We start from the raw sequence: 25,798 nt of genomic DNA on the forward strand, positions 1-25,798 counted from the left end.
TCACTTCTCCGCCGGTCCTACCTTTCAGAAAGTGGTTGTTTTTCTGTTTCCAGAATTGCTGTTCTTCTTCTCTTCGATCTGCCGATGGATTTTCAGGTGTTTGCAATCTTTAGATAAGCTATCTAGCTGATCTCCGGCTAGCTGAAGCAGTCTCAGCTTGCTACTTCTCCGCCATCTTGACCGTCAACCCCCTGTCTTGAGTATTTAAACAATTCAATGTTTAAAAAGTATTACCCTTGAAAGATTTTTTTTTTAAGATTTTATTTATTTATTTGATAGAGATTACAAGCAGGCAGAGAGGCAGCCAGAGAGGGAGGGGGGAAGCAGGCTTCCCATTGAGCAGAGAGCGTCATGCAGGGCTCCATGGCAGGACCTGGGATCATGACCTGAGCTGAAGGCAGAGGCTTTAACCTACTGAGCCACCCAGGTGCCCCCCTTCAAAGATTTTTAATGAGACATTGAAATACTTTCCTAACAATCATTGTCATTGTAATTTTTACTTCGTATATGGTACGTCTTAAATCAGCTGTTTAGAAATAGATAAAAGTGCATTCTGTTGGATTTTGTGGAAAAAAAAATTGAAAGCTATTTTATTTTAATAATATTAAACTTAAAGAATATGGATACTATGGATATTACTGCTAGAGTGCATTGGTTCTTCCCAGAGATAAAACATCTCCTTTCTTAATAATGAGGATGAATTCCAGAGGCATATTGTGTCATAAATCTTAAACTAGAGATAGTTGATGCACAGCTATATATTCCAGAATAGAACATAAGAGGTTCAGGGTGAGGTCAATACAAACAATACTCACACCAAATATTAACCAACATAAGATAAGGAACCCAAATGTAAACTGAACATTCTGTAAACTAAATTTGTTAAGCTTACCCAAGTCATCTAATTAGTTTAGCTTACCTAGCTGTAAATTAGAATTGCTTAAGACTTTTTCTTTCACCCATGAATCATTTTAAAATGTGTCCTATTTAATTTCCAAGTACTTGGAAACAACTTTGTTACGGATTTCTGTTAAATTTTGTTGTCAAAGAACATAACTTGTATGACCTCATTTCTTTTACATTTCTTAAGGTTTGGTCTGTGATCCAGGTTTATGATATGACTTAGCTTGGTGTATTTTCCTTACGCATTTGCAGAGTTTATTCTTCTGCTTTATTATAAATTAAAGTTTCACTATAAATAACAATTTGATCCCCTTGGTTGGTAGTATTATTCAGTTATTTTATACCCATGCTGCTTTTCTCTCTACTGTCTATTACTGAGAGAGGAGTTTTAATATCCCCAACTATAATTGTGAAATTATTCTTGCAATTCTGTCCATGTCCTTCATTTTGAAGTATTGGTGGTTGAAGCATAGACTTTTAGGACAATGACATTTTCTCAGTGAATTGACATTTTATCATTACATGATTTTCCTCTATCCATTTTATCATTACATGATTTTCCTCTGACACTACTAGGTGTTCTAGCTTTCTTATGATTTATGTTTGCATTTTATATCTATTCCTATCCTTTTGAGATACCTGTATCATTAAAGTTATGGTGAGTTTCTTAAGAAAGCATATAGTTGTCTCCTTTTTAAGATTCTTTTAAAAAAAATTGTCTTTTAAATGGTATATTTAGATAATTTATATCAAACATAATTATTGGTGTGTTTGGATTTATGACTACCATTTTATATTTTGTTCCGATTTTTGATTTTACAGCTCTGGAATAAATCCCAGTTAGTCAGGGTGAATAATCCTTTCAATGTACTGTTGGATCCTATTGGCTAGTATTTTGGTGAGAATTTTTGCATCCATGTTCATCAAGAATTTTGTTCATCAAGGATATCCCCCTTTATTGATGGAGTCTTTTTCAGATTTTAGGATCAAGATAATGCTGGCCTCATCAAATGAGTTTCGAAGTTTTCCTTCCATTTCTATTTTTTGGAACAGTTTTAGGAGAAGAGGTATTAATTCTTCTTTAAATGTTTGGTAGAATTTCCCTGGGAAGCCGTCTGGCCCTGACCTCTTGTTTGCTGGGAGATTTTTGATGACTGCTTCAGTCTCCTTACTGGTTATGGGTCTATTCAGGTTTTTATTTCTTCCTAGTTCAGTTTTGGTAGTTTATATGTCTCTAGGAATGCATCCATTTCTTCCAGATTGTCAAGTTTTCTGTTGTATAATTGCTCATAATATGTTCTTATAATTGTATTTCTTTATTGTTGGTTGTGATCTCTCCTCTTTCCTTCATGATTTTATTAATTTGGGTCCTTTCTCTTTTCTTCTTGATAAGTCTGGGAAAGGGTTTATCAATCTTTTTAATTCTTTTAAAGAATCAGCCCTAGTTCCACTGATCTGTTTTATTTATCTTCTCTTGCTGGGTTTAGCCTTTCTTTGCTTTTCTTTCTTCAGCTCCTTTAGGTGTAGGGTTAAGTTGTATACTTGAGACCTTTCTTGTTTCTTGAGAAAGGCTTGTATCACTATATACTTTCAGGACTGCCCTTGCTGTGTCTCAATGATTTTGAACAGTTGTGTTTTCATTTTCATTTGTCTCCATGAATTTTTTCAGTTCTTCTTTAATTTCCTGGTTGACCCATTCATTCTTTAGTAGGATGCTCTTTAGCCTTCATGTATTTCGGTTCTTTCCAACTTTCCTCTTGTGATTGAGTTCTAGTTTCAGAGCATTTTGCTCTGAAAATATGCAGGTAATGTCCCAGTCTTTTGACTGGGTTGAGACCTGATTTGTGACTCAGGATGTGATCTGTTCTGGAGAATGTTCCATGTGCACTAGAGAAGAATGTGTATTCTGTTGCTTTAGGATGGAATGTTCTGAATATACCTTTGATGTCCATCTGCTCCAGTGTGTTATTTACAGCCTTTATTTCCTTGTTGATCTTTTGTTCGGATGATCTTTCCATTTCAGTAAGTGGCATGGTTAAGTCCCCTACTGTTATTGTATTATTGTTGATGTGTTTCTTTTATTTTGTTGTTAATTGGTTTATATAATTGGCTGCTCCCATGTTAGGCTCATAGATATTTAAAATTGTTAGATCTTATTGGACAGACCCCTTAAGTATGATATAGTGTCCTTCCTCATCTCTTATTATAGTCTTTGGCTTAAAATCTAATCTATCTGATATAAGGATTGCCACCTCAGCTTTCTTTTGATGTCCATTAGCATGGTAAGTTGTTTTCCACACCCTCACTTTAAATCTGGAGATGCCTTTGATTCTAAAATGAATTTCTTATAGACAGCATATTGATGGATCTTATTTTTTATCCATTCTTGATACCCTATGTCTTTTGATTGGGGTATTTAGCCTATTTACATTCAGGGTAACTATTGAAAGATATGAATTTAGTGCCAGTGTATAGTCTATAAGGTGACCGTTACTGTATATTGTCTCTGTTCCTTTCTGGTCTGTTACTTTTAGGCTCTCTCTTTGCTTAGAGGACCCCTTTCAATATTTCCTGTAGGGCTGGTTTGGTGTTTGCAAATTCTTTTTTTTTTTTTTTAAGATTTTATTTATTTATTTGACAGACAGAGATCACAAGTAGGCAGAGAAGCAGGCAGAGAGAGAAGGAAGGGGTAAGCAGGCTCCCCACTGAGCAGAGAGCCCTATGCAGGGCCTGGGATCATGACCTGAGCTGAAGGTAGAGGCTTTAACCCACTGAGCCACCCAGGCGCCCCTGCAAATTCTTTTAATTTTTGTTTGTCCTGAAAGCTTTTTATCTCTTCTTCTATTTTCAATGACAGCCTACCGGATATAGTATTCTTGGCTACCAATTCTCATTTAGTATTCTGATTATATCATGATAGTTCTTTCTGGCCTGCCAGGTCTCCTTGGATAAATTTGCTGCCAATCTAGTATTTCTACCATTGTATGTTATAGACTTCTTTTCCCAAGCTGCTTTCAAGATTTTCTCTTAGTCCCTAAGACTTGTAAGTTTTACTATTAGAGACAGGGTGTGGATATGGCTTTGATAACTATCTAGCTGAACTCCTGGGATCTGATGATATTTTGGTCTCTTACTCCTCTGCCGTCTTGCCCACAATTTTTTTTTTTTTTTTTTAACTTTTGGTCTTTTCTTAACCTAAATTTAGGTTCCCAGTTCTTACTATTTCCCTAGCTTTTCAGTCCTCTTGAATAACAGTTTGGGGCTTTTTTTGCTTTTGTTTTTAAATTTTATCCAGGTTTTTTAATGTTTTGCAGGGGGATTGTTGGTGGGATCCTCCTTACCACTCTTTGAAATGAAAAGTTTTCAACAAATCAGTTTTGCAATTTAAAATAATAAACTCTTCTGCCTGACAGACTGCATTCTTTTGGTAGTGTACTTTTGGTAAAATATGTGGTGTGGAAATTAAACCAAGAAATGCTACTCAAATGAAGGGTAGCATTTTTGCAATTTGTCCTTTTTTACATTTCTCATTTTTAAAAATCAGCCTAATGGAAATACTTTACATATAGCAAAACATATAGGTTTTAAATGTTTAGTTCATTGAAATACCAATAAACTGAATATTTCCCTAAACCCCTCCCCTCAGAATTACTTCGTGGCTGTCCATCTTCTCCAATCTTTGCCTCAGGCAACCACTGCTCTGTTTATAGCATTACAGATATGTAGTCCACTTCTAACAATTTATATAAAGCAACTCATTATGTCTGCCTGTGTATAATGTTTCTTTGGCTGTAGTAGCTTGGCCAAATATTGTGCAAATGCTCTGTTTTATGTATTTGGAATAAATTCCTATTTATTGGTGAATAATAACTAATTGCCTGACTACACCAAAATTTGTTTCTCGATTCTCATCTTGATGTGTATGTTGAGCTTCGTAAGCCGCTGCCAAATTGTCTTCCAAAATGCTGTACCATTTTATGTCCTTACCAACGGTGTATGAGTACTCCAGTTGCTCCCTACCCTCACAATCTCCTGATGCTGTTCATCTTCTTAATTTTCGTATTCTTTCATATTCTGTTATCTTTTTAATTATTCGTATTTCATATTGGCACCTTATTGTGGTTTATAGTTGTATGTCACTGACTAATATTATCAAACATATTTTGATGTACTTACTATTTGTCCATCCTCTTTCAAATTTTTTATCCAACTTATTTTTTGAAGTTTTTATTTAAATTCCAGGTAACATACAGTGTAATATTAATTGCAGGTATACAGTTTAGTGATTCAGGACTTACATATAACACACAGTGCTCATCACGCGTGCACTCCTTAATCCCCATCACCTATTTCACCCATCCTTCTACCCATCTCCACACTGGTAGCCATCAGTTTGTTCTCTATAGTTAAGAGACTGTTACTTGATTTGTCTCTTACTTTTCCCTTTACTTGTTTCTTTTGTTTCTTAAATCCCACAGATGAGTGCAGTCATATGGTATTTGTCTTTCTCTGACTTATGATGCTTAGCATGGTACTCTCAAGCTCCATCCATGTTGTTACAAATAGCAAGAGATTATTCTTTCTTATGGTGAATAATATTCCAGAGTGTGTGTGTGTTTGTGTGTTTGTCTGTGTCTGAGATATATCACATAAACATTTATTAATAGAGCACTTATTTATTTATTTGTTCATTTGTTTATCTTATTTATCCATTTATCAGCCTGTGGACACTGGGGCGATTTACATAATTTGGCTATTGTAGATTATTTGTAACCAATTTCTTAAAATTCAGTTGTTTCTCAACTTTTTCCTGAGGTATGAATCCTCTACACACAGTTATTTGTTAGATAGATGTAATGCAAAAATGTTTTCCCAGATGTAGTTTGCTGTTTCATTTATCAAATGATGGCCTTTGGAAGAAAACATGTCTATAATTTTGATGAATTACAGTTGTTTCTTCTCTATAGTTAGTGCTTTTTGTGTCCTAAAAATCTTTGCTTACTCTCTTGGTCAAGAAGCTATTCATTTCTCCGGAGTGCCTGGGTGGCTTAGTGGGGTAAAGCCTCTTCCTTCAGTTCAGGTCATGATCCCAGGGTCCTGGGATTGAGCCCTGCATTGGGCTCTCTGCTCAGCGGGGAGCCTGCTTCCCTCTCTTTCTCTGCCTGCCTCTCTGCCTACTTCTGATCTCTGACAAATAAATAAATAAAATCTTAAAAAAAAGAAAAGAAAAGAAAAGAAAAGAAAAGAAACTATTCTCCTGGTCTCCAGGTCATTTTTAACTCTAGCTCTGTATTTAGATTGAAAGACTGTACATGTAAAATATTATTGAAAAAAGTCAGTGTGGTTCTCTTTGTTGACCTAGTAGAGGGTGGCAGTCATATATGTTTTACAGTGTTCCAGAAGGTAAAGTGCTTCAAATGGCTGTCCAGAATATTTTTTTTTTAAAGATTTTATTTATTTATTTGACAGAGAGAAATCACAAGTAGGCAGAGAGGCAGGCAGAGAGAGAGAGAGAGAGGAGGAAGCAGGCTCCCTGCTGAGCAGAGAGCCCGATGTGGGACTCGATCCCAGGACCCTGAGATCATGACCCGAGCCGAAGGCAGCGGCTTAACCACTGAGCCACCCAGGCGCCCTGTCCAGAATATTTTTAAACTAAACTTAGGGTATATTTTTACTTGAAGATACGTGATTAATTGTTGTAAGTCATTCCATAGATCATATTAGATTCCAGTCTGTATAATGGGGGAATGCTACACTTTAACATTTAATAAAAAAATAAACTTATTTATAGAAAATAAGTTTATATATAGAAATATATATATAGAAATATTTATATATAGAAATCTATTATCACAGAACTTTTTTTCTTCTCTCTTCTCCCTGCCCATGTTTTTCCTTTCCTTCTTTCTTTCATTTCTTCCTCTCTCCTTCTTTCTTCCTTCATTACTTTTCTGTTTTCTTTTAAAAAAAAAATCATGTCCTCTTTTAACCTTATGTTATTGTGTAGTTTCCTAGTTGAGATTTTTTAGATGATAAAGTAGTCCTATGTAGTAGTTAGTTCTTGAGATAATAGGATATTCTTTTATAATGGCATGTTTGTATTACTAATCTTGTGTATCCTAGTGATATTGTAGTTGATACTTGTTGCTTTATTATACTACAAGAATGTAGTTGGGAAAGGTGAGGAAACTGCATGTAGTGAGTGTCATAGACACCTATAACTTGTGACCAGTTTACATGTGGAAGATTAGCTCTTAGTAATGTTATCTTAGATGCTCAAGTGGGAATTGGACATTTTGCACTGTACAGTGATATTCTCTCATGAACTTAGGACACAACTGTTATGAAATGATGAAGTAAAGGATAGCCAAATTTTATGGTGGGAGGAAAATGCGTGCTATGTTCTAGTTACAAGGATACTACCATTTTGAAGGCTGAGATTTCTGATAGAAGTTAGCAGTAATGTCGATTTTAAAATCCTCTTGTTTAGTAACATTTCTTTTTTTTTTTAAGATTTTATTTATTTATCTGACAGAGAGAGATCACAAGTAGGCAGAGAGGCAGGCATAGAGAGAGAGAGAGAGAGGAGGAAGCAGGCTTCCTGCTGAGCAGAGAGCCTGATGCGGGACTCGATCCTAGGACCCTGAGATCATGACCTGAGCCGAAGGCAGTGGCCTAACCCACTGAGCCCCCCAGGTACCCCCCCTTTTTTTTTTTAGTAACATTTCTTAAACCCGTTTCATAACCTCTTGAAGTCACAACTTGTGAGAATGCTGTTGATTTAATGGTCTGAATGAAATACCCCTTAATTCTCTTGCCCACTGCCTCAAACGGATCTTACACTCAAGAGAAATGCACTCTTTCTTGGGCTAAAACTATTGTTCTCTTTCTTTGCCCTAGGATAAGAAATGGGTTCTCAATCATGAAGATGTCACATTGGGAGAATTACTGGGCAAGGTACGTACGTGGTCAAATGAACTAAATAACCAAAAGTCTTTATAGTGACTGTGCATGCTACGGATTTCTTAGTTTTCTCCAGAGCCTTTCTTGCATTCTAGCACACAGCAAGGCACATTCCCACATGAAGCCAGGAGGACACAATACCACATCTGCTACAAATACTGCAGTGTTCAATGAAACATATGGGTAAAAATCTGTGAAAAGTTTAAGGATGATTCTTGGCTTTTTAAAATAGTATATGTCTGTTTTCCTCTGGAAGGACTTAAACCGTATGAGTTTATTATAGTGTGATAAAACCAAAACTAGTAATTGGAGATGGGAAAGAGACTATAAGGTAATAGAAGTTTAAACACCTAATAGTCCTACTCCATTTGTTTCTGGTTATACAGGATAGCTCAGAAAAAGTGGCATATGCTACTCTCTGATATTTCAGGATTGTGTATAGTTCACAGTATCTAACAGCACTAGATGCATTATTTCATCTAACAACTATGTGAGAAGACAGGTTTCAATATAAAGATTCATGTTATAGGTAGGTCTGGTAGTGGTCAGAGAAGGCAATTTGTATGTGACAAAAGTCCCTTTTTCTTCCAGTCTAGTTTGAAGTTTATTCCAACAAATAGGCCATATGAATGTATATTATGTTGAATAATAATAGTAGACATTTGATCATTAATCAAATGGACTATTTGCAAATTATTAATTGCTGATTCATGATTGAGTCCCAGTAGGTAAATATTAACGTCTTTGTCAATGACTTCATTGATGTTTCTGTTTGAAAGTTTGAATTGAGTATAGTTTCATAGGTGCAGTGTGAAAAATAGTATAAGATACAGATATTGAGAGAAAACTATTACTCATGCTTTTTGAGTGATGAATACTAAAGGCTCAGCATTTTATGTAAAGAGATGATTATTAATTTTTTATTCAAATGTCAACTTGATGAATTGACAAATTTTTTCTTACACCCCCTTTTTTAAATCTCTGATATATATTGATAAAGCAAATCCCTGTTAAAATAATCCATTTTGTAGGATTTTCATATTATTTTAAAATATCCTTTCCATATGGGAGCATTAAATTGCTATTGGAAAGCAGTTTTAATTGACTGCTAATACTTAGTAAGTAAATTATAAAGAATTTCAAGCTAAAAGCAGTAGCTTATGTGTTTATTTCATTTGCATTGCAGTCATCATTCTTAAGGAAGTGTTCCTTCTTTCCATTACTTTAGGTCAGTAACTCAGGAGAAGTAATTGGACCCAAAATTATTACAAATAAATTAAATTTCCATGAAAATACAACTAAAAATTATAAAATGAATCACTCAAATAGAATATGTTGAGGAACACTGCTTTTTTAAATGCCAAGAAAAACTATTTTCAGTTAAAGAGAAATATTTCAATTATTTTTATGTTTAGTTTAATATGTGAGATATGGTACATTAGGAAGGATTTTAATCTCTAGATTCTTACTAAAGTTATTTTGAAGAATAATATTTTCTCAGTGACAAGGCAGTAGCATGAGGTCATTTTAAATAAATTTAATCATTTTAATAAGACTGCAACTTTAAAGACACTGTATTAGCTTAGTTTCAGCTAATATTTTTGAGTATAAACTGATTTATGATTTAATCTTTTCACTACCTATTCTTAATAAATATTTACAGCATACTCCTTGAGAGTGCATAAGGAAAAAAGAATTAGTCATGGTTTCTATACTGTCAGACTTTGGAATTGTGTAGTTATAGAAGATTGAGGTAGGAACTTTTAACTTTTTTATCCAGCAATATGTAATTAGACTGTACTTGATATATGGTTGGTATTCAAGAAATATTTTATTCACTCCTGAAATATTTATGGAATGTCTCCTTTGTGCTAGGCTCTCTTCTAGACACTCAGGATACATCAGCCTATAAAGGAGACAAATATCTTTGCCCTGTTGGAGCTTATATTTTATCTAGCAGGGGAAGACGGAGAAATTATAAACAATAAATAGCTAAATTTTATATTAGAGGATGCTAAGCCCTGTAAAAAATACAGGGAGATTGAGAGTGCTGTTGGCCAGGGTTGCAATTTTTAATAGAGAGATCTGGGTGTGCTTTATTATAATTGTTTACTTTTGTATAAAAAGTTGGAAGGGTTTTAGCCATGAGGACATCTGAGAAAGAGGGTTCTAGGAAAATGGAGTAAGCAATGCGAATTTTCTTTGAAAAGCGAGGCAGACAGTTTGGCTGTAAGTGAGTTCAGTAAGCAGGCAGGAAGGTGACAGGACAGGAAGTGGGTGAAGCAGTGAGGGTGTAAATCATGTAGAACCCTGCAGGCCATTATAATTGCTTTGGCTTTGATTATGTATGAGAAGATGAGTTAGTGGATGACTTTGAGTGGAGGGGTAGCATGATCTTACTTAGTAAAAAGATCACTGTGGCTGTTATGTTGAGTACAGGCTGACAAGTTGGAAGTTTAGGAGGCACTTGCCCTTACCAAACTAATAGATGGTAGTTGCCAAATCAGGGTGGTAGCAGGGATGGTGGTAGAAACTTGTGAGTTCTGGTTGTTTTTGATGTTGAACCAACTAAATATCCTAATGAATTCCATGCGGGGCATGAGAGAAGGGGAGGTCAGTGTAGGTGCAGTAAGTTTGGGGGGAATAAATTTAGGAGTTAGGTTTTGGATGTATTAAGTTTTGTCTGTTTGTCAAATGGAGAGTCTGGGAAGATAGCTGGCTCTCAAGTCTGGAGTTTAAAAAAGTGGTCTGGATCAAAAGTACAAATTTGCAGTTGTAGCATATATGTTTGATAGTTATATATAGATGTTAAGATTTTTAATTGGAATGTATTTGATATATAATGTGTACATTTAAGGTGCACAGTATACTAAATTGATAGGCCATTGTAGTGGTATTTAGCGTCTCTAGCACATTATGTTTTTGTTTTTGTTTTTGTTTTTTTGGCGGCTGAAAAGTTGTAGCCTCTTAGCAAGTTTGCTTATAATATAATAGTATTTGTATTCACTATCTTGTGCATTAGATTTCTAGTGCTTACTTCTTAAAAGTTCAGTTAGTACCCTTAGACAGTATCAGTCCTATCTTCCCCCCTTCCCCATTCTTTGTAACCTCCATTTTACTCTCTGTTTTTATGAGTGTGGCTTTTTTGGATTTCATAAATGTGATAGTATATATAGTATTTGTCTTTCTTTATGTGATTTATCATAATGTGCTCAACTTTTATCTGTGGTATTGCAAATGGCAGGATGTCCTGCTTTTTCATGGTTGAATGACATTACTTTGGATATATACCATATATCGATGGCATTTAAAGCCATATGACCAGTTGAGCTCAGTAATGGAGTAGGTCTCTATCAGAAGAGGGGATGGAGACTGAACCCTGGTCACTATTATAATAGGCTTCAGACAAGAGATGCAGTCACCAAAAGAGGCTAAGAAAGAGAAATCAATTACAAAGGTTAAAAAAAAAAAAAAAACCCAGAAGATAAGATATCTTGGAAGCCAAAAGAAGAGAGTATATCAAGGAAAACAGAGTAATCAATGCTGTTAGATTCTGCTAATAGGTCAAATGAGATGATGACTGGGAATTCACTATAGACTTTAGTAAGGAGATGGCCACTGGTGACTCAGCTGAGCAGTTTCCTGGGAATGATTTAGAAAAAATCATTCCAGAAAGCCAGATTAATAGATGAAGAGAGAATGGATGGGGAGGAATTAGAGATAGCAAGAACGAAACTCGTTCAGGCTTTGTTGCAAAAGGAAGCATAGATATGTGGTGGTAGTTTCAAGAGAATGAATTGTGTTGCTTTTTACCCTGAGAGACACAACAGCATGATGGTTTGCAGTTGGGAATAAGCTAGTGAAAAACAGACTGTTTTAGTAGGAGAGATGAGAATTGCTGGAGCAACATTAAGAGCCCTCTAGAGGGTTGTCCTCATGAATTTAAAGTGAAACCAGTCAGTGGGGTGTGGATTTTCTTCAGCCACATTTAGCTGCATAGGTGCAGAGTAGGCAGAGTGTTGAGTTTAATCAGGATTGTAGATTTGACAAGGGAGTTTAATAGATGAAGATCAACAGTGAAGTTGAGAAATGTACAGTAAGCAGAATGTATATCAGCAATTGCTGACTATAGAATTTAAGGACGTTAAGGGGGTGTTGAATAATGAAAGCAGTAAGAGCTAAAGATTTGGAAGTTCCTGAGTAGTTAAAGGATTTTTGGAGTCTGGATACTAAAGGAAGTAAGCTACAAAAGTAGAAGCCAGCTAGAAGATGGGATGAATAAAATGGGTACTACAGGGGAGTTACATTATTGGCGGTGGCAAAGTTGTTCTCTTTTGTTTTTATTTAGAGCGGGGGAAGGGGCAGAGGGAGAGAGAGAATCTTAAGCAGGCTCCATGTCCAGCACAGAGGCATGGAGACCAATTGAGGGCTTTATCTCAAAAGATCAATACCATGACCTGAGCTGAAACCAAGAGTCAGACACTTCACTGAGCCACCCAGGTGCCCTGGCAGTGGCAAAGTTTAAGGCATCATCCTAGAAAAAATAGGTTGGAGTATAAGATTACTGGAGAAATGATGTTCAGAGGACCCTGAGGGTTTGAAGTATTGGAAGGTACTTTAAGTGTCTATTGAAATGGACAGGAATTAAGACAAGAGTAACCCTGAATACTGTGTCCTAGGGGTTAAATTGTTAATAAACAAAAGAAGATACTTTCAAATCAGTAGTGTTAGCTACGGTAAGGGGCAGTGGATATATAATGAAATTATAAGGTTTCAGAGCTTGGTTTTGGGAATGCAGGACGGAAAATGGTTTGACAAGGAGCTAGTTGAATACTCTATTATCATCTCCAGGCCAGTGGGAGAAGGGAAAGTGAAAGGGGAATCACAACTTAAGTTCAGAAGGCAAAAGGAAGCTCAGCCACCATTTCACTGCTCAGGTGAGAGCCAAGTTTGTGAGAACAAAAATGTGAAGAGAATCGCCAAAGAATACAATGACAATAAAATATTGATGATGGTGGACCATGAATTCAGAATGAATGAATTCCGAAATAGAACTAACTTCCAATCCAGCAATCGCATTACTTGGTATTACCCAAAGAATACAAAAATAATAATTGAAAGGGATACACGCACCCCAATGTTGTAGCAGCATTATTTATAATAGCCAAGATATGGAGGCCACCCAAGTGTCTATTGATTAATGAATGGATAAAGAAGATGTGATAAATATATACAATGGAATATTATTCAGCCATAAAAAAAAGAAATCTTGCCATTTGCAACAACATGGATGGATCCTGAGGGTATAATGCTAAGCAAGTCAGAGAAAGATAAATACCATATGATTTCACTCACGTGTGGGATTTAATAAACCAAATGAACAAAGGAAAAAGAAAAGGCAAACCCAAAAAAACCCAGATTTTTAACTGTAAAAACACAAACAGATGGTTACCAGAGGCAGGTGAGAAGGGGATAGGTGATATAGGTGGTCCCCTGGTAAGTTAACTAAGTTGGTTAAGTGGCTGCCTTTGACTCAGGCCATCATCGCAGTGTGCTGCCACTCTGCCTGCCTGTGCTCTCTCTCTCTCTCTCTCTGACAAATAAAGAAATAAAATCTTAAAAAAAAAAAAGTACACTTATTGCTATGGGTACTAAGTAATGTGTGGAATTTCTGAAGCACTACATTGTATATCTAAAACTAACATAACACTGTTAACTACACTAGAATTTAAAAAATTTTTAAAAAGTTTCTGCTGACAGAAATTAGATGTAAATAAATGTACAGTTATAAAAATATACATTGAAATAAATATTTTAGTAATTTTAAATTTAATAATGACATAAAACTTGGACACCTTGAACTGTTGATTGAGAGTTAAATTGCTCAGGGCTCCTGGGTGGCTCAATTGGTTCAGTATCTGACTCTTGATTTCGGCCCATGGAATGTTCTGGGGACTTCACAAGGAATCCGCTTGAGATTCTCTTCCTTTTGTCCCTCCCCCTGGTCATATGCATTCTCTGTCTTTCTCTCTCTCTAAAAAAATGAAATAATAATAAGAATAATAAATCTTTTTTAAAAAAAGTTATATTACTCCTAAACTCAAACCCAGTAACTAGCAGAGTCCTAGTTCAGTTACTTCTTGCTCAACAATAGTGTTGAAGCTTATTAGAAGGCTTGCATATTAGGATTATAGTTATGTAAAAGATATATAAACACACATAAAAACTTGAACACTAAAAACTAGTTATTGTATTAGGTTTATAGATCTTCTTTGTCGTATTTGGTTTTATATTAATAGTAAAAAACAAATGACCCCAAAGTTGAAATAAGGCATGTTAAGTCAAAGTGGGTTAGAGCCATAGCATGAGGTTAGGGATTTATACGTTTGATAGAAACTCAACATGGGTGACCATGGCATTTGGGTAAGCACTTCCTCTTCCTCGGTGCCTTTCTAAGATGGACAGTCCTTGATCTGCCTGGTTCTGTTGCCTCTCCCTTATTCCCTGACACTCTTCAACTGATATTCAGCTTTAGGGATCCATACCAAGTCTCCTCATGGAGTCTTTGCTTTATCTTGAAACATTAATTGATAACTTCTTAATCTAATAAAAATTTAGAGCTTGGGGGTAATGAGTACTACGAGACATGAAACTTAAATACTTCGGATGGCTTCACTTTGAGTTTCTCCTTTTATCCAAGTCTCTCAGAATTTTTTTCCCTTTTTTCTTTTTTGGTTTTCCTCAAGCTTCAGTCTCTCAAATGGTGGGTGGGTTGAGTACTATTTTTAAAGTTGGAGGGTTGGAAAGAGCAACATTTCCAGTCTTTGTCTCCACTTAGGATTCTGAATAAAGCTAACAGAATACTTGGAATACAAAACTCATTATTATGTGCTTTCCTTGTATTTTGCAAAGATTGATGTGTCTGTCTTATATCCTAAACAGTAAATGTGTTTGTATTTTCAGGGAAATTTTGGTGAAGTATATAAGGGCATATTAAAGGATAAAACTGCTGTTGCTGTTAAAACATGTAAAGAAGATCTTCCTCAGGAACTGAAAATTAAATTTTTACAAGAAGCCAAGTGAGTTTGTAAAAGTTATATTTAACATGTATTTATAAGTTAATACTATAACATTAAATGTAAAGTTTGGAATTAAATTATGATTTACTGAATAGAAGTAAGCACTTTTAGAATGTTCATAAGGAAGCACTTAATCAGTGTAGAAACGAAAAGTTTGTTTTTGAACTAGACTATATATTAGTTACACAATCACAGCCAAAAGAACCAGATGCTAAAAAACAGTGTATTCTTCAATATTGGTATACTGCAATATTTTTTGCTTTTATCACATAAAAATATACATAAGCATGTATATATGCAATGTTATGGTTGTCTTTATAATAAAAATATTACTGTATTCTATATACAAATACATAATTTATGTATATATATTTAGATACACATAATTATATCTATCTAACCTTCCTTAGACGTTTTCAGTTGATAGTCTTTACTGAGCTGTTACCTTTCTTTTCTGAGAACTTCAGATTTCGTCTTCAACTCATTGTTGGGCATTTGTTCCAAAATCTGCACATTGTTTTTTTCCTAATCTTCTAGGATGATGGGCTAAAATTTAATGTTCCAACTTGCTATCACTGTATTGCGTGTGGTTAACACTGTTCTGTTAGTGGCAAAAGCCAGTATATACAACACAGCACAAAACAAAAGCCAATATATACAACACAGCACAAAACAAATCCAAGATGTTTTGGACAGAGTAAGGATGAACACTCATTCTGAGATGCATGGATACATGGATGGGAATGAAAGAGACTACACAGAGATTTGTGTTGTAAAGGGAGAAAGGGAAAGGTGCGTGTATGTGCGCGCACATGTGGATATATGTTTCTATCATGGCATAGTGTGTAAAATTGAAGTTCCTACATAGGGGAGAGAGGAGAGAAATGCAGACGACCAAGATGATGGTAACCAGAGAACTAAGTGCATAGGTTGGAGCATTTTGATGTACATTTCTCCATTCATTATCTAAAAATGAATATTGGTAACAATGTATTAACCTAGTTGGATGCATTTATTAAATATTGTCATAGAATCAAGTTGTAAACTTTCTAAAGGTACATTTTTGGAAGGTCAAAAATATGCTATGATAAAGGTATGCTATCACAAAAGAAATTCACAAAAGAACTATGAACATTTTGTAGGTATTCATAGGCTTTCTTAAGGTACAAGATTATATCTTATGTTATTTTGAAAAAGTTAATTTTCATGCTCTCTAATTTGTGATTGTTTTACTACAAAATAAAGTATTAAACTTCCTAAAGTGGAAAAGCCCATTTTCTAAAGTGGAATTATGAATTTCTAGGTAAAAAATGAGAGTTGTATCCTTGAAGTCCCAAGTTTCTTTAATAGACCATAGAGAGCTATATATTTAGATACTTAATATTGAGTTCAGGCTGGCTATTTTGTGGACTTTCTTTACTAAGCAGTTTCCAACCTAAGAAATGACATTTTGGATTAAAGTCAAACATTCTAAGACTTCCTTTTTAATTCCTCATAAAAGTTGTAAGCTCGAAGTCGGTGACAATAATTTCCTTATCTCTAGAATTTTTCCCACTCTATCTTTTCCCTTATAAATCAATATATATTTTCAATCTAAAGCATTTTTCTTAGTTATCTCCCCTTTGGTTGGAGTTGTACAAAACATTTATAAACTGTTTGTCTTTCTCCCAAAGGTTATTTTTTTCATTCTCTTAGGAAAGAAAACTGCATTTTCAAAGATGAGTGAATTTATAACTATCTCAATAGGATAATCTTGAATAAAATTTGGTAACAAATATTCAGGATAAATAGGCCTATAAGGGAATATAATTTATTTTTAACTTATGCTTGGAGTGCCATGGATGAGCTGTGCTACTTTTATAGCCCTCTGATGAAATTTTGCCTTTCTCCAAGCAAAGTCCCCTCTGCTTCAGCTGAAGTCTACATTGAAACTGTTACTTACCTAGTTTTCATCTTTAGCCACTTTCCTCAAAACTTTTGAGTTTTTACCATTTTGAAATTGATTGTGTTCATCAAGATAATATTTTATAAAATTTAATGAGATGATTAGTCTATAGCATTTACCAATACAAATTGAGTTCTTATTTAGGTATTTTCAATCAAGTGTGTCCTAAAACAGAACAAAACAAAAAGATGCAACTCTAGCAGCTTACAGTTTCTGGTCCATTAATACTTGTCAATTATGCTTTTGTGGTAGCGGCTAAAACGAGATACTTTGAAGGGAGTTGTACATGTTTGAGACTAAGTAAGTTGTTCATACTTAGCATGGTTGTTAGTATTCAGAGTGAATAGTACTTTTTATATGAAAATTTAATTGGATTAAGGAGAATTGACTCATGTACCTGTAGTTTGTCAATATTTATCCAAACTTGTATACATCCCACCATTTATCGTACTTTGGCTTCATACTGAAGTTTTAAAAGAGAATTGTGTTGAGTAAAGTATATTCTACTTGGGCACACTATTCATGACGATTTAATGCTTTAGTGTTTAAATGATAACTATTTTTTACACTTCTCTCATCCAGAATTCTCAAGCAATACGATCATCCCAATATTGTCAAACTTATAGGCGTTTGCACACAAAGACAGCCTATCTACATCATTATGGAATTGGTTCCAGGTAATGATTTTAGAAGTTTCTTCGATGACATTTTAATGTCATGTTTTATTATTTTTATATGTTCGGTCTTTTTTATTTCTCCTTGTAAAGTTCTCAGCAATTTTGTTTAACATTTTCCTGATGACAGAGAGCTGTACACATGCTTGATATTTTTATACTCTATATTACTTTGCTGTTGTCTAGAAATGTCATCCAAGAGGAGGATATATATATATATTTTAAGAGGAGATATATTATTACAGTGGGATTACACATGGAATTTAGTTATGTATGTTTTTGTTAGAAAAGCTGTTTATAAAAATAGTCTACTTGGTTTGACTTTATAACAATGGTAGTACTATCTTACATTTTGTTCATTGTATATTATTTTCCAGGTACAATACCACACATCCTCTTGTTTGGCTGTATATAAAATTCCATCGTGTTTTAAATCCTTTATGAACTATCTTTCATAAGCAAACCAAAGAAAAAGTAATCTTTTGAGGAATTTGTCTTGTATTTCTTTTTGGTCACTTTGACCACCTCTAGGTCTTATGGTTAACCATTTTTGCCAACAAACAAGGATAGCTTTTGACTGATAGAGTATATTTTTAAGTTTCTTTCACTGTATATCCTCTTTTGGTAGAAAATATAATTAGCGGTAAAATTTGATTTTGGTAAAAATATATACAGTGTTTAGTAATTGACAAAGATTTGTTTCAACCAGTATTTGGTCATTTAAAAAGAAATTTAAAGGAACATGAAAAATATTTCTAACTAGAAATATACAGTAAATAAACCTGATATTATAGATTGCTCATTAAATATTGCTCACATAAGTATTCTATTAAGGATAGTTGCTCTCATTTTTATCCCATTGGTTTGCTTGCTATTGCAATATAGTTCTTAATAATACTATGTACCTGCAGGATTTAGGATCATCAACGTCATCTGCATCCTCATCAAGGTAGCACTGTTAGGTACATTGTATGTTTGCATGGCTTATGCTATTTATGATCCGTCCCTTAAAGTAGCTTTCAATGTATTTATGAAATATGATAGATTACAGTCTAAAATTTAAAAAAAATAATTGAATAGCTATAGTTTTAACCAAATGATACTATATACATATAAATAGTCAGATTAGTGCAAATGAAGTCCCCAGTTAATAAGGGATGTAACTGAGAAACTTAGATTTGAAAGGTGGGGCAGAGTTGGTAAGGAGAGGTGATTTTGGTCTTAGGAAGGGTGGATGACAAATACCAGAGAGTAGGTACAAATTGAACAAAAGAAGATAGCTTTGCAGGAGAGGCAGGGAAATGTTTACCTGACACTAATAACCTGTATTGATAATTTTTAAAGGAATGAGAATAATGAACTACATTAGAAAACTGAAAATGTAATGAAAGAAAATTAAAAGTAAAAATTTACCACTCAGTAATCTAAGCCTTTCCAAAGTTAATTATTATCTAATTGTGTGTGTGTGTTTATGTGTGTATGTGTGTTTCAAAGAAAATATTTAATACAAATACCTGATTTTTATGCACGTTCTTTAAATTTAATTATAGAGACATACTCTAATACTTTTCAGGTCTTTTTTCTTATTAATATAACTTAGAGTTTCATTGTTTCATATTCATCCATATAGTTCTATCTTTTCTTTGTAATAGTTTCAGAGCATTCCATTTTATAGATTTGTGTAATTTTAATCAATCTTCTAGTTACGGATACTTTGGTTGTTTCTGTTTATATATATAGTTTTGTTTTGTTTTTTTACAAATGATGCTGAATTAATATATTTGGATATTAAGAAGCATTTTGAACTATATAGGGTAAATTTTTAGCAATGAGATTGTTGGGTGCAAGTTAATGTGCATTTTGACTTATAGTAAATGTATTAGCTTTCTTTTGCTGTGTAGCAGATGATCACAACCCGACAGCTTTAATCCATATCCATTTATTACCTCATAGTTCTGCAGAATACAAACATAGGCAATCTTGATTGTGTTATCTGCTCAGGATATCATAAAGCCAAAAATCAGGATTTCAGGCTAAGTTCTTCTCTGGAGTCACTGGAGGAATTCACTACCAACCTCCTATTGGTTAGTGGCAGAATTCTGTTCCGTGCAGCTGAGAAATGGTCTAAGGTTCTCTCTTTTTGCTTGCTGTCAGCTGAAGGCATTTCCCACCTCACCTTTTTTCCTTTTCCCATGGTGTCTCCATCTTCAGACCCAGCATGTCACATCTTTCAAGTATTCTTATTTTAACTTCCTCTTCTATTACCAGCTAGAGAATATCCTTTTTTGAAAGATCTCATGTGATTTGATTAAGCTCCCATGGTCAGTCTCCCATCTTTAGGTCACCTGTGCCGTATGACAAATAATTAGGGAGGTGATATCTAATCATGTTCACATGTTCCAGGGCTTAAGGTAGATCGTTTTTGGGAGGCCATATTCAAAATCTGCCTTAGCACAATAGATTTTGCTAAATTTTTTCAGGCATTAGTTGCAGCATGGAATCTGAAACCACTTTGATGAACTTTTCATACTCTAATATGCTAACTCCATTAGTTGAACTTGCACTTTTTAAAAGATTATTTTTCTTGAAAGAGAGAGAGTGTTTGTTTGTGTGTGGATAAGCAGGGGGAGAGGGAGCAGGGATCTCGATGTGGGGCTCTATCCCTGGACCCTGGAATCATGACCTGAGTTGAGGACAGTTGCTTAACTGACTGAGTCACCCAGGCACCCCATGAACTTGGAATTGAATATATCTTTTATCTGTGTATGATTTTGTAGCATCATGCTTCATCATTTGGGATATATCAGGTGACCAGGTTATGCAGGTCCTCAAAGAGTGACCTAAATCATTATACAACATCAAAAGATGACATTTCTTAATGTCATCATAGTCTTATTAGACAAGTAATGAGAAGCTATCAAGTTCATGATGACAAATACATGTCCAAAACTTTAATTTTCCAAAACTTTAATTTTCACTTGAAAGCTTAGATTTTTATCACTGACAACAAAAACTTCCAGGGTTTGTTTTTTCCCCCTTGAATTTTTTCAGCAATAAAAAGGAATGAACTATTGATATACTTTACAAAATGGATGAATCTCAAAATTATGCTAAATGAAAGAAACCAGATGAGAAAAAAAGAAGAGTGAACAGATGGCACATCAGTGGTTGCTTGCTTCATTATTTGAGAAAATGGCTATCAAATATCTCATTTTAATTTTTTTTTTTTTTTTTTTTTTGAGAGCGAGAGAATGTGTGCATGCATGAGTTGGGGGAGGAGGGGAGAGGAGGAGGGAGAGAGAGAATCTTAAATCTTAAGCAGGCTCCAGGATCAGTGTGGAGCCCAACGCTCAATCTCACAACACTGAGATCATGACCTGAGCAGAAATCAAGAGTCGGATATTTAACTGACTGAGCCACCCAGTAGCCCCTTAAATATCTAATTTTTAATCAGTGTAATTTTTCATTTATTCTTTTTGGAAAACACTTTGATATAATAACATTTTATATATGATACTTTATTATCTCTGTATTAACTTATGCATACCTTCTTTACTCCTGTCCCAGTCAACCACTGATTTGCCTTCTGTTCACTCTATGTGAGTTTGTATTTCTAGAGTTCAATATAAATGGAATCATATAGTCTATATATTTTTTCTGCTGGTTTCTTTTATTTAGCATAATTTTGAGATTCATCCATTTTGTAATGTGTATCAATAGATCATTCCTTTTTATTGCTGAGTAGAGTTACCTCAAAGGAATATACCAATTTATCTATTCAGTTAATAGACTTTTGAGTTGTTGGGCAACTACAAGTGAAGCTGCTGAGAATATCCATGTACATTCTGTATGATTCCAAACAGATGGCATTCTAGAAAAGGGAAAATCATAGAGGGAGTTAAAAGTTCATGGGTTGCCAGGGGTTATGGAGGAGATAGGGCTGAACAGGCAGAACACAGGAGAGTTTAAGATACTGAAATTACCACATATAACAGTGAATACATGCCATTTATTTTTGTCCCAATTCATAGAATGTACAAACCAAGAGTGAATCATAATGTAAACTGTGGACCTTAGAGGGCACTGATGTGTCAGTATAGGTTCATCAGTTGGAATAAATGTGGTTGTCTTTGAAAGTGTAAGGATCTTTGTCTTCCTTACTTCTGTATTCACTTAGCTCCTTCCTCTTTCCTGTCCAACATTCTGTGACACATGCATGGTCACTAAGAGGCCAAAGAGGGTAGTGGTGGAGCTCTTGAATTCTGGCAAGTATTAGTGAGAGTGTGAAGAAAACCAAATTCCTCGTACATTACTGCTGGAATGTAAAATAACAGCCACTTTGGCTATTTGTCAGAAAGTTTCTCAAAAAGTTACACATAAATTTTCCATGTAAACTGTTTTGATCCTAGGTATTTACCCAAGAGAATTGAAAATATTTGTCAGTAGAACTGTATGCAGATGTTCATAGCAGCATTATTTATAATAGCTGAAAAGTAGAAATAACCTAAATGTCCATTAACTGATAAACCAATTTACAACGTAGTCTATCCCAACAAAAGATACTATTAGGCAATACAGAGAAATGAGGTAATACACAGTGCTGTATACAGGAGCCTCTAAAACCATATGCTAATTGAAACAAGTCCGATGTGGGAGACTGCATGTTGTTATGATTCCATTTCTATGAAATGCCCAGAAAGACATCTATAAGTAAAGGGGATTTATGGTTTTTTAGGGCTGGGGGTTCTCATGGGATTGACTATACACTTAGTTCTTGAACAACCTGGGTTTGTACTTTGTGCGTCCATTTATTATGCAGATTTTTTATAGTATGTAAACATATTTTTCTTATGATCTTAAGTTTTTTCTCTAGCCTTATTGTAAAACTACAGCATATGATACATATAACACGTAAAATATTTTAATCAACCAATTATTATTAAGGCTTCTGCTCAATAGTAGGTTGTTAGCAGTTTTTGGGAAATCCATAGTGGATTTTCCAGTGGGATGCTTCTAAACCCTGTTATTTAAAGGCCAGCTGTTACTGGTATGAGAGAGTTTTTTTTGACATGATGAAAATGTCTCCGCTGGATTGTGGTGACAGTGCACACTTGTAAAATTGTCAAAACTCATTGAGTTGTACATTAAGTTGGACAAATTTTATTTACAAAAACTGAACTTTAGTACGGCTTTTTAAAAAATAAAAAATCCCAAGAGCCAGGCAGTGTTGTGTGACCTTGCTCAACCGACATAATTCTTCTATGCCTTGGTTTTCTTGCCGGTTAAGTAAAATTAATAGGGTTGTTGTAAGGTGTAATGTACTATGACTTTATGTAAAAACATATATACACATTCTGTATCTCTCTATATTGTGTAGCACTTCACACATGACCACTTTGTGTTCTCGTCATCATAAATTTTATTATTTTCCAGTTGGATAAAAGAAAAAGGTGATTGATTAAAATCTCTGCTATAATCTAGCCAAAACTGACCCAAACTCTAAACCTGCCCTTGCTCCTGCCCCTAACTCTACTACTAACCCTAGATGTTCTAGCCAGCAATGATTGAGAACAAATTGAGAAATATAACGTAAGTTTTCAATTCTTCTCTTTCCACCATCATGTGTGACTGTTCTGTTGATATGTTTTATATTTAGCTTTCAAGAATCTTTCCTTATTATGTAAAACTCAAGTGATTAGATTAGATAACCTCTGAATTTTAGTACTAACCTGTATTATTTTAGTTGTTAGGAAAATGTTTCTTAAGTTTGAAATCTCAGTTCTCAGACTACTTCAAGATAGTATCTTTCCATTTTTTCCTCTCTTTATGAAAGGTGTGATGAGGAAATAACCAGCTAGTTTTCATTTTCGTTTATATAAAAGTAGTATAATATACATTCTTACACAATATTTTATAGTTGTCAAAGCACTTTAATATTAGTTCATTTGTTCTATCAGGCTGTATTGTTATCTTCATTTACAAATAAGCTAAATTAAGTTCAGGAAGCTGAAAGTGGCTTGTCAGCATGAGTTAAATAGCAAGTAAGAAAATAGTACTCTATTTTGTTATGTCATTCAATTTATAAGTGGGTCAAAATATGTAATCCTTACATGAATTGAAAATACAAATGAAAATTTAAGCTAACCGTCTATGCAAGGTCTCCTATGGGAAAATACATTAATCCCTCTTCCATAATTTCTCAACCTTGTGCACAGATAAGTAAATAGCTTATTGCAGTAAACAGGAAAATTTTTGTTTGAGTTACTTTTTTCTCTGCTGGGAATCAAGCTGTGAAGGGAAGATTTAGAAAACTGGTAGGTTAAAGCAAGATTTAATAAATGCTTAGTGTCTAATGTGCATGCCATTTCAAAACTGTATTATGCAGAGACGTAATATGCTCCTGTTCTCGTCAGATAACTGAGCCCTTTGAAATCATAAATCCGAAATCTACTTGAACCAGAGTAATGTTTAAAGAGATTAGAAGCATTTGAGGATTCAAGTTTAAAGTGAATACTCCAAGATGATCCTGTCTTCATTCGAATCGTCTCTTGAATTACAAATACTTTATTTACTTACTTGCTCATAGGTTGCTGGATAAGTAAAATCAAACAAAAGGCAATTCTAAATGGCACTAGGAAAAACTAAAAACAAAAACAAAAAGCTCTAATATGCTAAAAAAAATCCTCTCCATTTTATTTTACAAACATGTTTATTACTTAGAAATTGAAATGAGGGGCTCCTAGGTTCCTCAGTCAGTTAAGTGCCTGACTCTTGATTTTGGCTCAGGTCATGATCTCAGGGTCATGAGTTCCAGCCCTATATAGGGCTCCGTGCTCAGCAAGGAGTCTGCTTGGGATTCTCTTCCTCACCCTCTGCCACTCCCACTCACACTCTCTTTCTCTCTAAAAATAAATAAATCTTTTTTAAAAATAGAAGGAAATTATGAGAGAAAGTTTTAAAGTGACAAGCATAACTTAATATTTATGGTCCAGGCAGCTATCATTTATTTTCATATATGTGGTTAAATTAGGGCTGCCACCAATTCCTGGCTAAAGAGAAGATGAAGCACCTTAACCTCTAAATGTAACAATGTTTCTGCAGATACTGAGTATAGGAGATTAATTTTAGTAAGCCCTAGAAAATGTCCGTCTCCACCTCCTTTTACTAAAGACTTGTAATTGCCCCCTTCTTTCTGATCTGGTATTCTCTCTGAATTCAGAACTTTCTGGAATCAAATAATAAATTATCTGGCGCATGCCTTAGCTCACACAGATCCTGCCCTTTAGGGGTCTTCAAATTTATCTTCATTATAAAATGACTTATGGATTTGAAACTTTCAGAATTATTAAAGTTTTTTTTTTTTTAACCAGGTTTTAGATAACATCAAAATATATCTCCCCTCTATAACATGTTTAAAAAATGAGTTCATAGGGGTGCCTGGGGGGCTCAGTCAGTTAAGTGGTCACATTCGGCTCAGGTCATGATCTCAGGGTCCTGGGACAAGATTCTGCTTCTCTCTCTGCACAACCCCCTCCCTGCCCCTGCCCATGCTCATGCACTTTCTGTCTCTCTCTGAAATAAATAAATAAAATCTTTTTTAAAAAATTGAGCTCCTATAGTTTATATGGTCTAGAGATTTTTGATGTAGAAATCACAACATGATTTTTTTTTTTTTTGGTCTTCTAAATATGTTTAACCTCTCAGTTGAAATATTTTCATCATCAAAATTTCTTTTAATTTAGTTGTGGGGTTGAAACTCTTGGTTTCAGATCGGGGCGTGGTCTCAGGGTCTGCACTCAGCACAGTGTGTGCTCCAGATTCTTTCTCCCTCTTCCTCTCCCACCCCCTGTTCACATGTGTGCGCTCTTTCTCTCTCCCCTTCTTTCTCCAAAATAAATAAATGGAGGGCTCTGGGTTTCTGAGTTGGGTAAATGTCTGCTCTGGTCATGATCTCAGGGTCCTGGGATGGAACACAGAGCACTGAGCATCTGGCTCCCTGCTCAGTGGGAGTCTGCTTCTCCCCCACCCCTACTTATGTTCTCTCTCTCTCAAATAAATAAAATCTTTAAAAATAAGTAAAATAAATATGATCTCCCTGATATGAGGAAGTGGTGATGCAACATGGGGGCTTAAGTGGGTAGGAGAAGAATCAATGAAACAAGATGGGATTGGGAGGGAGACAAACCATAAGTGACTCTTAATCTCACAAAACAAACTGAGGGTTGCTAAGGGGA

At 34.7% G+C, this 25,798-nt stretch overlaps 1 protein-coding gene across 3 annotated transcripts in view; it reads left to right on the forward strand.

Annotated features, from left to right (window-relative positions):
* FER (FER tyrosine kinase) overlaps positions 1-25,798 on the forward strand; it is a 473,779-nt gene that overhangs the window by 295,906 nt on the left and 152,075 nt on the right. For all 3 annotated transcript variants that reach the window (XM_059418338.1, XM_059418340.1, XM_059418339.1), the window contains 3 exons: positions 7,804-7,860; positions 14,830-14,945; positions 17,473-17,567. In XM_059418338.1, coding sequence (XP_059274321.1) covers positions 7,804-7,860; positions 14,830-14,945; positions 17,473-17,567 — 268 coding nt within the window. The remainder of the gene's footprint in view (positions 1-7,803; positions 7,861-14,829; positions 14,946-17,472; positions 17,568-25,798) is intronic.

The sequence above is a fragment of the Mustela nigripes genome, chromosome 12, assembly GCF_022355385.1.
Source record: "Mustela nigripes isolate SB6536 chromosome 12, MUSNIG.SB6536, whole genome shotgun sequence".
In the NCBI taxonomy this organism is placed as follows: Eukaryota; Metazoa; Chordata; class Mammalia; order Carnivora; family Mustelidae; genus Mustela; species Mustela nigripes.